The sequence below is a fragment of the Salvia miltiorrhiza genome, chromosome 4 (genome assembly GCF_028751815.1).
Source record: "Salvia miltiorrhiza cultivar Shanhuang (shh) chromosome 4, IMPLAD_Smil_shh, whole genome shotgun sequence".
In the NCBI taxonomy this organism is placed as follows: domain Eukaryota; kingdom Viridiplantae; phylum Streptophyta; class Magnoliopsida; order Lamiales; family Lamiaceae; genus Salvia; species Salvia miltiorrhiza.
The window spans coordinates 35,207,222-35,223,357 of record NC_080390.1 but is presented as its reverse complement, the minus strand read 5'-3'; the positions used below and the strand labels follow the sequence as shown (position 1 = coordinate 35,223,357).

At 36.8% G+C, this 16,136-nt stretch overlaps 1 protein-coding gene across 9 annotated transcripts; it reads left to right on the top strand.

The window, feature by feature from the left end:
• Positions 1 to 902: 902 nt before the first annotated feature.
• Positions 903 to 7,797, top strand: LOC131021329 (pentatricopeptide repeat-containing protein At5g57250, mitochondrial). Of its 9 annotated transcripts, none has more exons than XM_057950478.1 (9): positions 903 to 1,022; positions 1,360 to 4,713; positions 4,798 to 4,844; positions 4,969 to 5,071; positions 5,160 to 5,244; positions 5,551 to 5,682; positions 5,787 to 5,866; positions 6,490 to 6,571; positions 7,559 to 7,797. In XM_057950478.1, the coding sequence occupies exon 2, from the start codon at positions 1,457 to 1,459 to the stop codon at positions 4,616 to 4,618; it is 3,162 nt and encodes a 1,053-aa protein (XP_057806461.1). In that variant the 5' UTR covers positions 903 to 1,022; positions 1,360 to 1,456; the 3' UTR covers positions 4,619 to 4,713; positions 4,798 to 4,844; positions 4,969 to 5,071; positions 5,160 to 5,244; positions 5,551 to 5,682; positions 5,787 to 5,866; positions 6,490 to 6,571; positions 7,559 to 7,797. The 9 variants fall into 9 exon arrangements, with proteins under 9 accessions (XP_057806461.1, XP_057806460.1, XP_057806463.1 ...); XM_057950477.1 differs by having other exon boundaries at positions 1,357 to 4,713; XM_057950480.1 differs by having other exon boundaries at positions 1,357 to 4,713; positions 4,969 to 5,078.
• The last annotated feature ends 8,339 nt before the right edge of the window (positions 7,798 to 16,136 follow it).

Below are 16,136 nucleotides of genomic sequence, written 5' to 3'. Positions count from 1 at the left end.
TCCTGGTGCTTAATTTCTTGTGAATTATCTGATCAATAGTTTGCATGTTTAGCTATTCGGTTTGAGACCTAGCGGAGATAACTGTTTAGCGGATTCAGGAATGTATGATATGATTTTAACCTTGAGACCTAGCGGAGATAGGTGGATCATAGAGAGCTATTCTTAGGAGCTATTGGGAGTTAGTAGATTTTCTTGAGACCTAACGGAGATAGATAATTTACTAATCTACGATCGTTGCTGCTCTAGCGAGAGTGATTGATTAATTAAGTGATCTCTCATCATAACTGGATTAAACTGGTACATAGGATTAATAGATTTATTATGTGGATTTAGTTAATGAATTTACTACCCTAGGATCAGTTGTCTTTTAATATTCGAATTTTCCTACGTGTTTTTAATTATTGTTATTTGCGTTTTAGTTTAAGTTAATTAAACCTTCCTGCTTTCGTTTACCTGCATACTGTGAGAGTCTGTTTAGGAGATAGATAAAGTAATTTCGTTTTACAGTCTCTGTGGATACGATACTCTGCTTGCTATTTCTGTGCTACGATTACACCGTGTTAGTTGCGGTATTTTTGTTGCTAATAAAATAGTGATCACCTCCGTCCCAATAAAAGTGGCCACATTTTCTTTTTGGGTGTCCCATTAAAAGTGGCTACTTTCTAAAAATGGCAAAAGCTTACTTTAATTAAGTCAACAATTACTCACTAATTTGGTCAACAATTGTAGGTCACTTTCTAAAAATGTCAAAATTACTCACTAATTTGGTCAACAATTGTAGGCCACTTTCTAAAAATTACTCATTAATTTTGGTGGGTCACACTCAATTAAAACATAACAATCTCCTTCTTAATCTCCGTTCCCAAAAAAAAGTGGTCACTTTTATTGGGACGGAGGGAGTAAGCTTCGCACATTCCTCCTCTTTTTTGTTATTTTCATTTTTCTTCCAGCTACCATCGCCATTCGCCACACCACCGCCTTCGCTGCTGATGACTGCCGCCGCCCTCGCATTACCAAATACTGTAAGAACTTATTTCAATGAAATAATTGTAAATGAGTGAAATTGTGCAGGAAATAGTTTCCTCTCAATTGGTGTACATTTCAGCGTATTATTTTAACTTGTATAAATGGGTAGCCTAAGCACTGCCACGATATCGGGGAACTCATTCATGTACCAATCTATCCCTAATCCACACACACACACACACACATCTATGGGAAAGGTTGAAACTCTGGAAACAGGAAACTCATTCATGTACCAGTCTAGTATAAAGAATTGTTTTCGTGGTTGTTTTAAACTGATATCTTTGATTGTAGGGTTTAGCTAATTTTATTTGCTATTCTTTCTTTTCTTAGAAGTTCTGTGGAATGGAGGAGTCATCGTGGCTGCTGAACAAGATAATGCTTCATGCAGTGTGCAAGTATGTTCTAATTTACGCATAGAAATCATTCCAAAATGCTTCCGCTCTCTACACTGCTAAAAAGCGGTTTCACTCCCACACCGAAACATTTCAGCAGTTTCTTTATCTTTCTCTCCCGGAATCGAAGATTCCAATCCATCATTCACCTTTTCTCCCAACTCAGTCGCAATAATATTGAAGCTGATGTCCAAACCCGCACAATTTTTACCGAAGCTCTACTGAAACAACACAAATATGAAGAAGTAGCTGATATCTTGAAAAACCTCACCGGGAAATCCAATTTTCTGCATAAAAACCGAATATTCAATTCTTTGATTCAGGGCATTTGCAGTTATAATCGAGATCCTGAGAGGGGGCTGTCTTTGTTCAAGGATTTCATGAAAAGGGAGGCAGTTGTTCCATCTTCTCACACTTTCTGTTCGTTGATTAGCTGTTTTAGCAGAATGGGGAAAATGGATAGGGTGATTGATTTGTTGGAATTTATGTCTGATGATAAATTCAAGTACCCTTTTGATAATTATGTTTGTACTTCTGTTATGCTTGGTTTTGTAAAGACTGGGGAGCCTGAACTCGCAGTTGGGTTTTATGAGACTGCTCTGAAGTCAGGTTCTTTGACTCCTAATGTCGTTACTTGTACAACAGTTTTGAGTGCTTATTGTCAATTAAGAGATGTTGATAATGTTTCACATTTGGTTACTTGGATGGAAAGTAATAAGTTGGCCTTGGATGTTGTGTTTTATACTACTTGGATGTATGGATGTTTAATGGAAGGATTGATTTATGAGGCATTTCAAAAGTATAGAGCAATGGTGAATACAAAAGTTGAGTTGGATACTATTGCTTACACTATACTCATAGATGGATTTTCGAAAAATGGATATGTGGAAAAGGCTGTAGGATTTCTGTGCAAGATGAGAAAGGACGGACTTGCACCAAGTTTAGTTACCTACACTGTGATTATTTTGGGGTTCTGCAAAAAAGGGAAATTAGATGAGGCATTTGCAGTTTTTAGCATGCTTGACAGGTTGGGGATTGAATCTGATGAGTTTACATATGCTATTTTGATTGATGGAGTTTGTAAAAAGGGTGATTTCGATCTTGTATATCGCCTGCTTGATGAAATGGAGAAGAAAGGTATAAGTCCTGGTATTGTCACATACAATACTGTCATCAATGGATTATGCAAAGTTGGGAGGACATCTGAGGCAGCTGATTTTTCAAAGGGCATAGTTGGAGATCTCATCACATATAGTACACTGTTAAAGGGTTATGTTGAAGAACAAAATTTCTCTGGGATTTTAGAAACTAAAAGGAGACTGGAAGCGGAAGGCATTCAGATGGATCTGATCATGTGTAACATACTAATAAAAGCCCTGCTTATGGTCGGCTTGTTTGAGGATGCACTTGCAATTTATAAGGGACTACCACAAATGGACTTGTCGCCGAACTCTGTTTCGTATTGTACTCTGATTGATGGATATTGTAAAGTAGGTAGGATCAATGAGGCACTTGAAATATTTGATGATTTCCGCAGGACCTCAAGTCCTTCAGCTGCTTCTTACAAGCGTATTATTTTAGGGCTCTGTGATGAGGGTATGGTTGACATGGCCATTGATGTGTTTATTGAATACATGTGGAGAGACATGACTTTGGATAGAACAGTGCATATGATGTTGATTGAAGCAACATTGAACAGAAAAGGTGCAGACGGTATTTCAGAAATGATCTGCAGAATGGACGACAGAGGGCTTCGAGAATTACATATTGTCTGTAATGATGCCATTTCTTTCCTCTGCAAAATGGGTTACCCTGAGGCATCATACAGTACACTAGTGGCATTGAGAAGTAAACAATTAGCATTGGAAAATATGGGTTATTATTCAATAATAAGAGCACTTTTGTTTAAAGGTAATATATTATGGGCTCAGCTTATTCTGACTTGCTTTATTAAGATATATGGCATGTCTGATCTTAATGTTTGTAAGATTATAGTAAATTACCTGTGTTTGAATAATGTGAAAAAATCCCTACTATTTCTCTCACGAATGAATGAGAAAAAGTGGAGTGTGACTATTCCTATTTCCACTTTTATGACACTTACAAAAGATGGAAAAATTGTGGATGCATATGAGCTCATGATGGGAGCAGAAAGTAACCTTCCTCATATGGATGTTATCAATTACTCCATTATGATTGATGCCCTCTGTAAAGCAAAGCACATCAACAAAGCATTAGATCTTTGCATTTTAGCTAAGAAGAAGGGATTAGCTATCAACATAGTCATCTATAATTCTGTCATAAATGGGCTCTGCAGCCAAGGTTGTCTGCTTGAAGCTTTTAGATTGTTTGATTCACTTGAGAAAATAGATATTCTTCCTACAGAGGTTACATATGGTACACTTATTAACGCTTTAGTTAAAGAAGGACTTCTACAGGATGCCAGGGTTCTCTTTGAGAGGATGTTTCTCAAGGACCTTAAGCCGAATACTCATATTTATAACTCATTGATTGATGGTTATTGCAAGGCAAGTTTACTTGAGGAAGCTACAGAGATTTTCCAGGATTTGGAGTTACGAAATGTTAAGCCAGATGGATTTACAGTTGGTGCACTGATCAATGGTTACTGCCATAAAGGTGACATGGAAGGAGCTCTTAAATTTTTCTTTGAGTTAAAAGCTATGGGTTTGTTACCAGATTTCCTGGGATTCATGTATCTCCTTCGGGGTTTGTGCGCCAAAGGAAGGATGGAAGAGTCTCGGAGCATTTTGAGAGAAATGCTTCAGACCCAGTTAATCATTGATCTCTTACGAAGGATTGATACTGGAGTTGAGTCTGACTCAGTGGATAATCTACTTGTCTTTCTCTGTGAGCAAGGACGTATTCATGATGCTCTTGCCTTACTTGAAGAAGTTGGGTCCCTGCTTTTCTCTGCAAGGAGTATTTCTTCTTCGCATGTATTGGATCAACATGAACTGAAAGCAGACACTGAAGTAGCTCCTTCAAGCTATGCTGGATCTGATTTTCTTTCCCTGTCATCTGATGACAGAAAAGTGGAAGACCTGCTAAATTCCATTGAACCTGGAAAAACGCATCACTTGAAAGATTTTAATTCTTTCTATTCTCTTATTAATTCACTGTGTTTGAAGGGGGAGCTGGCTAAAGCAAATAAGTTGACTAAGTTGCTTATAAAATCATGAGTTGTTTGCTGCACAAAATGTGCATCTCCTGTCTAGATAGTATATGGGTTTCTCTTTTGTCACAGGAATGAGATCTGTGCGAGTAGCATCTGCAGGTATATAACATTTTCTCCTGGTGCTCTTGATCTCATGTTAATATATGAAACAAATTTTAAGACGAGGTTGTGTTTCTTGGCTAGATTCTTCACCACTTATGATAGATTACCAAAATTGATCCAATGCTAAGGTGAAGACATTTACTATAAATATATATATATATATATATATATATATATATATATATATATCTTTTTTTTGCTTGGTTGATCATCCACACTAATGTTCTTATGTGTTTCTGTATAACCTTAAAGGTACCATCTGACTACCCAAAGGTTCAACTCTACCTCAGAGCAGGAGTTTGTACACCCCTTCACCAATATCATGCTGTGGCTGTGGTTTTTGCGTTACAATAAAGTGATTCGTACATTTTCTTTTCCCGTACTGGTTTTACAGAAAGGATGCACTGACTCATGACTAACATGAAGTTTTTTTATTGCTGCAGATGTAAACTCACCAAATGTCTTGATGGAATACTGGAAGAAGATCTTGTAGTGTTCAATCCTCATGTTAAATTTATGCTTATGCATGTAAGTAACCACTGCATAAGCTACATATTCTAACCCTTTTCTGGAAGAGGTTCACCTTCATATCTATATATTATATAAAACATCAGTTTAACGGTAAAATTTTAGCGCCATATTTTCTCTTTCCGATGTTCTCAATCGCGATTCATTTAACCATGATTCTCTCTCCCACAATTCATTAGAAATTTAGAACTGAAAATTCCAATATTTGAAATCTCTTTCATTAAACCCAATACTCCCACGATTCATTAGAATGGAAAAAACTCCAATATTTGAAACCCTTTTCAGTAACCCTCTTCTCTCTCGCAGATCGATTACTGCCGCCACTCATCGTTCCATCGCTCACCAAACTGAAACGAAAACTCGGCCGCCATTTCCCGATTGCCCATCAAACTCTGATGGAGACTCAACTATCGCCTCAAACCAACGTCGCCCAAAACGGTAAGAGCAAACCCAGCCAGTTTCTTTCTCTCTATCTTTTTCTATTCTTTATCTCTTATTCAACATACTTGAATTCGTATGTGTGCGAGTGTGTGTCTGTGCAGAGCGTGTGTGAAAAGGACACAAGCTCAGTCAATACATTGAGGGCTATGACGTCGGAAATTAGAGCAGTGTTCCCAAAAATGTTGGTGCTAATTTTCTCACCTAAAATCTAAAGGAACAGTCCTATTTTTGTTATATTTATATCTCAATTTTTTGCTTTCATTCTTTATGTTATCGTCTGTCATTTTAATATGTTTGATGAATATTGGCATATCAAAATCTTTTAACCGCTGTCGTCCCAATCGATCCACCAACCACCATGGTTGTCTCCTAAAAACATAATAGGATAGTTTATTATCTTTAATTAAGTGCTCTTCGTAAGGGTGTTGTACTATTCTGTTTTAATGATATTTAGAACGGAAACTTGAACGAATCGTGTGTATTATGCTCCTTGAAGTGTCCATATGTCCTTCAAATGGTTGATTTTTGTGTACTAACAGTTTTTAATTATTTGCAATTAATCCTACTAAGATATAAATCAGCAATTTGAAGCAATTTTAATATTATTTGATATGTGGCCTTCACTCTCTTGGTCTTAATATTATCCGAGAGACCGTTGAGTTACCGTCATCTAATATTCATGTTTTCAGAGAGATTTCTGAGTGTACTCTAAACATTTTTTATTTCTATCCTCTTTTGTGAATTATTTATGCAATGCTCCTAATCATCTTGGTTTATGCCTTTTTTTGCTTGATTTTCTTATAGGTCTTACATTTGGTTCAGAGGTACTTGGATGAGTATATCTATGGGTTGTCATCAGTGGTCTTGAGAATCAATGTCTGGGAAGGTATGTATTTGGTAATCAGTATGTTTCGCCATCTTTCACAGGCTGTCATCAGAGGCCTTAAATTCTTCTCTCATCATTTGTGTTGCTGTTTTACTTAACTAGAAACTAATCCAGCTTCGCATGCCTACATTTTGACGAGGCTCCATTTGGATCCAAATAATATTGGATGGAAGCTAGATTTATGTTTTGTTGTGGATTTCTTTGATTGTGAATATGCTTTCATCACATGTTTCCTCTCCAACTTGAGAAGATGGCTTATTTTGTGAAGTTAATTAGTTTGAATTGGAATTATAATTTAACAGGATTTTTATTGCTTTCTAATCTTATAGGAACATTATTCAAAATCTAGAAATGAAATAATGCAATAATAGAGCTAAGAAGATTCTTGGTGTTAGAAGTATCTTTGCTCTTCACTGTGTATTGAAAAATTAAACATCGATTTTCAATTTACACTTCTTTTCTTTTTTCTTTTCTTTTTTCCAGTTTACAGTCCTCTGTTTTGGTTGGCTTCATTCATATAACCCCTTTACATACAAACTATATCTGAAAAGGTTGATTACTTAAACTATTGACTTCACTTTTAAAACAATTTTGTTCTAAAGATGAAGCCTTTAGTTCGATAATAGTATTTGTTAGTGATCAAATTAAGCATCCAATTTGTAATAAATAGCTTGAAAAAGAAAACGTGTTAGTACCATTATAATCAAATATGACGTTTTTTAATGTTATTTTCTCTATATTCAAACATTTCAGTCAATTTCGGCATGTATAGTTAATGAGTACTGAAAGCATAAAAAATAGTAGAAAGATTTGTAGAACAAGAATTGAATAGGAAAAAGGTGTCTTCATAAGTTTAATTTATGCGGCAATATGCCAATATTATATGAATGCGCTATTTGAATCGAAACATAATTTCATAGTATTACAAATATAGTTTGGGAATTTTATTTGAATGTACACATTCACTACTGTGTATTTTTTCATTAGCGTATCTGAGTCATGGAGGAGCATATAGGCTGGAGAAGTGTGGAGGCGAAGAATATCCTATTAAAATTTGCTTCATGCCAATGCGGAAAAGAAAAAGACATTTAATATTTGTATGCAAATTTGATTTGTGTTTTACAAGAGTACTATTATAATTCTATTTTTTTTGTTCTTTGGTTTATTTTCTTTACTATGTTCACATGTACAATTGTCAATGTTAATTATAATTGACGTATTTGACATTTTTTTTTGTCAATTTCATATTGATATCTATTTATCGTACTAAACAGTAATAGTAATATTAAGTTACAGTACAAATTGATTTGCAATTTATTTTACAAAATGTGTTACCTATGCTGTAGTGACCCAAAATTTTTAACTACAAAGAAATTTATCTTTTTTTCCTTTTCGTTAATTAAATTTTTAAGTCTTATAAGTCGCGCCTAGTTATGACATTGAGCATAAGTATTTAATCATAATAAATTCCAAGCTTTTATTATTATTATTATTATTATTATTATTATTATTATTATTATTATTATTATTATTATTATTATTATTATTTCATTTATTATTTTAAGTAAGATTTACCCTAATTCATATTTCCTTTCTTACTAAATCAAAATTATGGAAAGATCTTTTTTGATTGATTTCTCTACCAAAAACAAATCCCTACCTTCTAGTATAAATAGCACATATGTTCATTCTTTTCCTCACTCAAAAATATAATTACTGAGCTTTTCTTTCGGAGCGAGGTAACTTATTCCTCTTTCTTCTTAGTAGTTGTTTTCTTCCTCTTCCGAGTTTTTTTTTATAATTCTCCTAGGTGTAGACAACACCTTCTCTTTCATATTATAATAAGTAATGTTAATCCTCTTTTGCATAGTTGCCAGACCCCTATTTTCATTCGCTATTCTTTAATTATTTTGAGGTGTACTATACGTATATCATTTGTTAAGCATAGAACTATGTTATTTGAAATCTTTAAAGTTGAGCAATCTTATATATATATATATATATATATATATATATATATATATATATATATATATATATATATATATATGGAGAAGTTCAAATAAGAACTACTAATAAAATAAGAACGGAGAACCATTTTAAGCCATTCGATCATCAAGATCTACGATGGATGCATCATCTTGGTGGATGGATGCAGGTGCTGGGTTCGAATCCTGAAGGGAGCAAAAAAATTATTTTTTTCGGATGCATTAAATTTAATAGCGGATGCATTAATTTGTATAGCAGATGCAGAGTAATTTTATTGGTTCTTATGTTCTCACGATAATTGTGGTTCTCATTATAACCGCACCCTATATATATATATATGTATAGGGTCGCATTCAATGGAGACCACTTCCTTAGATAAAGAATAAAGACCAAATCAAGGCCATTCATCTCACTCCAATCAACGGTTCATATAATTTCCTAATTTGATTTTACATGTAATTAAATATTGATTAATTACATTTATTTAATCCAAAAAGGGCAAATAAGTCCACTCAAATCTACTGAAATATGAGATCCCGTTGAACAAATCCCGAAAATTTCTCTTTTCCCAATCTGAGACCTGATCCGTCAATGAACATAATATGTGAACATTAGTATGTTCATTGTTTTCCTATGAACATTTCGACGAACATCAGTATGTTCATTGATTTTTCTACGAACATATCGACGAACATCAGTATGTTCATTGGTTTTTCTACGAACATCAGTATGTTCATTGATATTTTCTACGAACACTTCATTGACGATATGCAAATCTGCAAATCCGGCGGCGGCGCGGCGCGACAGTCACCACCACGAGCGTTCTACCATCGCCGTCTTCATCGGCTTCACCCGACGCCGGGGCATCACGAGCACAGCCTGCGACGCCGGAGGAGCAGCAGGAGGAGGAGGAGGAGATGGAGGCGATTGGGGAGGGAGGCGGTGGAAGGGAGAATGGAGGGGATGGCAGCGGAGCAGCAGAAGAATGAGGATGAAATGGAGGCGAGGAGCTCCTTCTGTACATACCCTCGTCGGAGACGAATAGCTCCTTCTGGCATATACAGCCTCATCGAAATTACCTTGAGATTCCATGGCATAAATTCGAAACAGGGTGAAGAAGGAAAGCCACGGCACATTGGGAAATTAGCATTATTGACTTAACTACCATATCCCACTTATTACTCTTCCGTAAATATAATAATTGATTGTATCTAATTTATGAAATAAATGGATATGCTGAGATTGAAATTACATAGCTATCCTTTTATCATAAAATGGACGTAAATCATAGATTGTTGATCAGCGCAATTATTGACCGTTAGATTGCCCAAAATCGACGTACATGATTTGGTCTTCGTTCTTTGAAATCTTGGTGGTCTCTATAGAACTCCACCCTATATATATATATATATATATATATATATATATATATATATATTATATTTGAAATATGCGTCTATATGTATATACCACCCTAAAGAGATGTACTTTAAGTTCATTTTGTCTTAATATATATTTATATTGCATAAATCGAGCCTTCTGTTATTGAAAAAGTTATATTGGAACACCTTTTGTACTTTACTTATTTAGTATATTAGATACAATTATTTGGAACATTTGATATATATATATATTTGCTTAATCATTAAACATAGGAATATAATACATATTTTTTTTCCCACTAAACATATGTATATATAAATGTTATCAGTATAAATTATTTTTGTAATATATTCATATATATATATATATATATATATATAATTAACAAGTTAAATTTCTTTTCCTAAAGTTCATATTTTTAAATATTTATATAGATACATGTATTTTGTAATAGTATAAAAAGATTTTATTTAGTTTACATTTAAAGATCCATCATAATATGCATTCATTGATTAAGTATATTTTAATTATGATTTATAACTCATTTTAGGAATGGCGCGCGAGACTTGATTATTTAATTGCGAGTTTTGCTCAAGAAAGGTTAAGGTGGGGTTATAATGTTGCATTTAACATTTATCCTTATTATACGTTTTACTCAATTTATATGTGTGAGAACCAGGCAGAGCCTCCGGGCTATGAGACAGAAAGTTATAACCTACGGACTATATGAGACAGAAAGTTATAGCATACGGGCTATATGAGACAGAAAGTTATAGCTACGGCTATATGAGATAGAAAGTTATATAGCCTTCGGGCTAAGAGACAGAAAATTATTGCTTTCGGGCAATATGAAAGAGCAGACAGTTTTCATTGCACTTATATTTTGTTGTGATTCTTATAATATGGATAAATGCACCCCACTCACCCCAAAACAATATCTTTTTCAGGAGATGACTCGGGCGATGAGAGGTGGGGCGAATGATGGTCAAGAATAAAGAAGAAATAATGTTTTATTTTCATTTAGAATAAAGACTCAGTTTATGATGTTTATTTACTTTTCTCTGTTGGATTTGGGTTTTAGTTATTTAAATATTGAAATCTTATTATTTTTAATCAAAGTACTTTTTTTATTTAATAAGAAAATTGGGGCGTCACATATGCAAACCACTGAGTGCAAATTAATTTCTCTTTATCTTATTCTTTTTTTCGCAAGATAAATTCTCTCTTATCTTATTCTTTTTGTATTTTTTATTTTTTGTCTTCCTTTTTTATTTGTTACAAATGAATGGTTTAATTACTTAAAATTTGTGATTTACATCTTATAAATGAATTATTTATAATTAATTAATTATGTATGGTATATAGTTTAACTTTAATTATTTTTTACGATTTTATATAACTATATATTTCCCGTGCATCACATGGGGTAGCAGTACTAGTTATTATAGATAAAAAAGCAGTTTCTAATGGAACTTTCCAATTTTTTGGCCAATGTGTTACATGTTGGAAAATTTAAACTGTATTGATCTTCTTGTATCTCATCCCTCTCTTAATCTTCCACGGTGTGTCATTGATCAAGAGTTGTCAGTCAGCAACTTGCGGTCATTCGATTCGCGTAAATATTCTGTAACAAACTTAGCTAACATCAGTCTTTGATACTAATGTAATGCCTTAGCTATCTATATTTTGCCATTGACTTCTTAGGTCGAGGATCCTGAAGTTTCCTGGATTCTGCACAACTTGCCAGTAGACGGAATATCCTTATAGAAATAGTTCATCAGTTATTTGTTTCCATATTGTATCATTGCTTCAGTTTTACTAAGGGACATATTGGAAACATTATATTGACATGAGGTATTATGAGCTTATTCTTGAGCAATTGGGATTTGTATCTGAACATCTCTGGCTTGGGATTAGCTGCTTCTCACCCTGATCTTAATTCTAGGATATGAATTTTTGAAACATGATCGATATATCTTTATGGAAGTTGTTTGTGGCCTTAGCAATCACGTTGGAAAATTAGGAATTTTCAAATAATTACTTGAAATTGGCCTATCAATCATATGCTGTAAAGAGATGAGCACGTCATCTTTTTTCTCTTATACTAAGTACTCCCTCCGTCCCGCGAAGCGTGACCCACTTTCCTTTTTGGGTTGTCCCACGAAGCTTGACATGTTTCTAAAAATAGCAAAAAATTTACCCTTTATTCACCTTTTCACTTTTTCACCTACCACACTTAACACACAGAATATCAATTTCTTAATTCCCGTGCCGAAAAGAAATGCGTCACGTTTCATGGGACGGAAGGAGTAATAAATTTTATATGTGTCTACCGTAGTCCTATTTGAGCTGAATCTAGACAATTGTAGGTATGGATTTCTACTTATTGTAACATTTCAAATGACACTATAATATTTCGAATGACACTACTACGCCATATAAATGACACTATAACATTTTAGATGATACTATAACATTTCAAATGACACGACTCGGACATACGAATGAGGCAATAACTTTTCAAATGACACGATGGTGAGGAGCAATATATGCAGAGTAGGGAGAGAGTACAAATCAGAGGAACCACTCTCATCAGAGGAGCCGTATGGGTCAGAAGAACCATTTATACCAGAAGGATTTCATCCATCAGAGGAATGACTCTAGCCAGAGGAGTCATCCGCACCAGAGAAGTCATGCTTGACAGAGGAGCCCTCTCCTCCAGAGAAATCATCCGCGCCGGAAAAGTCACCATCGTCAGGGAGGTCATCGTCACCAGAAAAGTTAACTTCATCAGAGAAGTCACTACCGCCAGAGGAGACGCCCTTGCCAGAGAAGACGTGTTTACCAGAGGAGTCCCTCATGCCAGAGATGTCAATATCACCAAAGAAGACGCCTTCGCCAGAGAAGACATTTCCATCAGAGGAGCCAATAAACGCGCGGGAAGGTCTCCCGCGTATTATCGAAATTACCAACGTACCCTTCCACCACGCAGGACGCATGCACCGAAGATGTTTTTACTATTTTACCCCTCCGCTTGTAAATACTATAAATAGGGTCCGAGCTCGTGTATTATTTCTTACGCTATCTCATATTTTCAAATACAACAGTCAGTTTTTCTCTTGGGCTCCAGTTTTCCGATTGCTTTACTTCACTCTTTCCGATCATCTCTAGGTATAGCTTTTACTTTTCATATTATAGTTTAGGTGTTGGTTCCGTAAACACCAACTGGCGCCGTCTGTGGGAAACAATGGGCTAAGGCGTGAGAATTCCACCCCCTGCGTGTGCAGATCCGGAATCGTCGCCGGATTTGCATGCGTAGGTCCCAATTACGCCATCATTCGGATGTTTCAAGTTATTGTAGATCAGTTTTTATGATTTCGTGCAAATTTACTTACAAGTTCGGGAGATCTACGTTCAATTGTGTTTTTGTGCATGGGGAAAAGGTGGCGACGGTTATGAATTATGAATTCGGGAAAATTTACGTTTCTTCACTGTGGATCGGGGTAATTATGGGCAAACATGAGTTTCCTTTGGAGAACGGAGAGATTATTCGTAGATCTAATGGTTTTATCGGTGAATTATGGAATTTTAGCTCTGCTTTTGCTTAACGATTGGCTCTGTGTTGGGGATTTGTGGGTTTGCAGCGATAGGGTGTTAATTAGCACTCCGTTTTGGTTATGATTGGGCTTGCGTGGTTGATATGTGAGTGTTTTTTGTTCGCGGATGGTGCTTATCAGTATTTTCCATGTTTTTATGGTTAATCCTCGTGTTTTATCGGTGGATCGGGGAATGATGTTTTGTTTCCGTTATGATGAGGCTGATACTGTTAATTTACTGGTATTTTTCATTTAAAGAAGGATGTTTATCAGTGTTTCCATGGTTTCTATGGTTAGTCTTCTTTGTGCTTGGGCTCGTGTGGTTAAATCTGTGGGTCTTCTTCGTTTAAGGTTGATAATTACCGTTACTTCATTTGCCTGAATGACAAATCTTCGTTTTATACCGTTGGATCGGAGTTGATGCCCTGTTTTTGTTATGTTGGCTCTGTGCTGGGAGTTTATAGACGCTTTTCGTTTAAGGGAGGGGATTTATGGGCGTTTTCCATGATTTTCGTGGTTAATCTTCGATTTCGGTGATTGAACTGGAAAGTTATGCTTTGATCCTGATATATTGGAGTTCTTTATTGCGGATTTATGGGTTTTTGTGGTTAATCGTCGATGTCGAGGGTATTTACTGTCATTGATACAAGAGTTTTACCTCAATAATATGATGATTAAATACTTTGTCTTAGTTAATGGTGAGATCCATATTGTTGTTTTGTGAATGATCTTCACTTATGGGAAACGATTATTCATGATTCTCCATGTTTTCCTTGACTAATCTTCGAATTATTAGCTTCGTCTCTTACATAATTCCTTTTCTTATCATGTTTATTGCAACCGTGCTAACATATCTTCTGGTGGTAGCTCTGCTTGTATTTATCCCTGGGTATTTTGCGTCTGTTGAAGCTTTATTGAGGGCTCTGTTTTCTCAATCTATACTCTGGGTTTATTTCCCCGAGTGTAGAATTACTTGGAAGGGAATTTTTTAACGGTCTCTGCACCGGAAACCGGGATTTCTTATTGGATTTCTTACATTGGGACTCCAATCGGTAATAAGGGGTTTATTCTTTCGTCGTTAGAATGGTTTCTCACTTTGTTTATGTGTAGGTACCATGGGATCATCAGATGCACACCGCAACCTAGAAAGGGAGTTCGACTCCGCTGCTCTCACCACTGAGATGCCACCTTCATTGTTCCCGGGCCTACAGGGCAATGCTACCTTCACTGCCCCACCAGGGTTTCAGGCTATCCCCGCCACTCCGTTGACAGGGTTGAATGCAAGCCTCCAGAGATCTGCTCTGGTGACTCCAGGATCTGACATGCCATGCTTAACTCCCGCGTCTGGAGCGGGACAACTCACGTTTGGATCGATGGAACAGATGATGGCGCTGCTTCACTACTCCGCTGTGCGTCAGGCACTAGGAACTCCCATGTTGTCCAGTGTTCCCACTGTAGCTCCACTGGTGGGAACGGCTACTCTGCAGGGCGCTGAGGCCCCACCTCCCGCTGCTCAGGAGGTAAACACTTTAGCAATCAACAAACAAGCTGCAATGCCTCTGGAAGTGCAAGGGGACCCGGCTGACAGGGAAGGGGAAAGAAGACCAGAGGGGAGTCGGGTCAGACTCAACAGTGTTGTGAGAAAGGAGAGGGTTGACGAGTCTGATAGTCAGTCCGTCTCCTTGGTGTTCGAAGAAGAGAGACCGAGGGAGAAAGCTCGGCTAAAAAACCAAGTGTCTCAGCTGAAACATCAACTCCAGGATCTGGAGGAATCGCTGAGGGAGAAATCCCGAAGGGAGGACAGGGAACAAAGGTCAGGAAAATCGCACCGGGTGGAGAAGTCCCATCGATCTGAAAAATCGCGCTACACAGAGAGATCAGAGGAAAGAGAGCCGGAGTATTCCTCTGGCAGACATGAATATAGAGTCCACAAGCGCCACGCTCATGAAGTACCCAGGGACAGAAGGGAACAGGGGAGGCATAAGGGGGACAAGAGAGCTAAGACATCGAGGTTCCACCCGATCCACAACCGCAGTCCTTTCTCGGACGATATTTTGGCAGATGCCTTACCTAGAAGCTACAAGCCCATCTCCCTGGATTACGATGGCACTACCGATCCGGAGGTACACCTCAATCGGTTTGAAGGGTTGGTTACTTTGCACATGTACACGGAGGGCATTAAGTGCCGGATCTTCTCCACTACCCTTACTGGACCAGCCCAGTTATGGTTTGGGACGTTGCCCCCAAATTCCATTCACTCTTTCGAAGAATTACAGACTCGTTTTCTGCGTCAGTTCGCGAGTTCACGGAGGGTAGGGAAGTCAGCCCTTTCGCTGATGGATATTAAGCAGGAGCAGGGAGAAACGCTTCGGGAATACACAGCAAGGTTTAATCTTGCCGCTCTGGAGGTGCCAGAGGCAGAATCGCAAATTAAAAACTGTGCCTATGTCAGAGGACTCAGGCCAGGGATCTTTTTTGACGAATTACAAATTCGACCCGCAAGGGATTTTGATGACATCATGGCAAGGCTGCCGGGGTATCTACAGTTGGAGGACGCCAAAATGGCGAGGAAGGTGGAAAATGAGAAACACAGAGTC

Coding starts and splice junctions, on each gene's coding strand:
- LOC131021329 (XM_057950478.1), top strand. CDS start 1,457: ATGCTTCCGCTCTCTACACTGCTAAAAAGCGGTTTCACTCCCACACCG.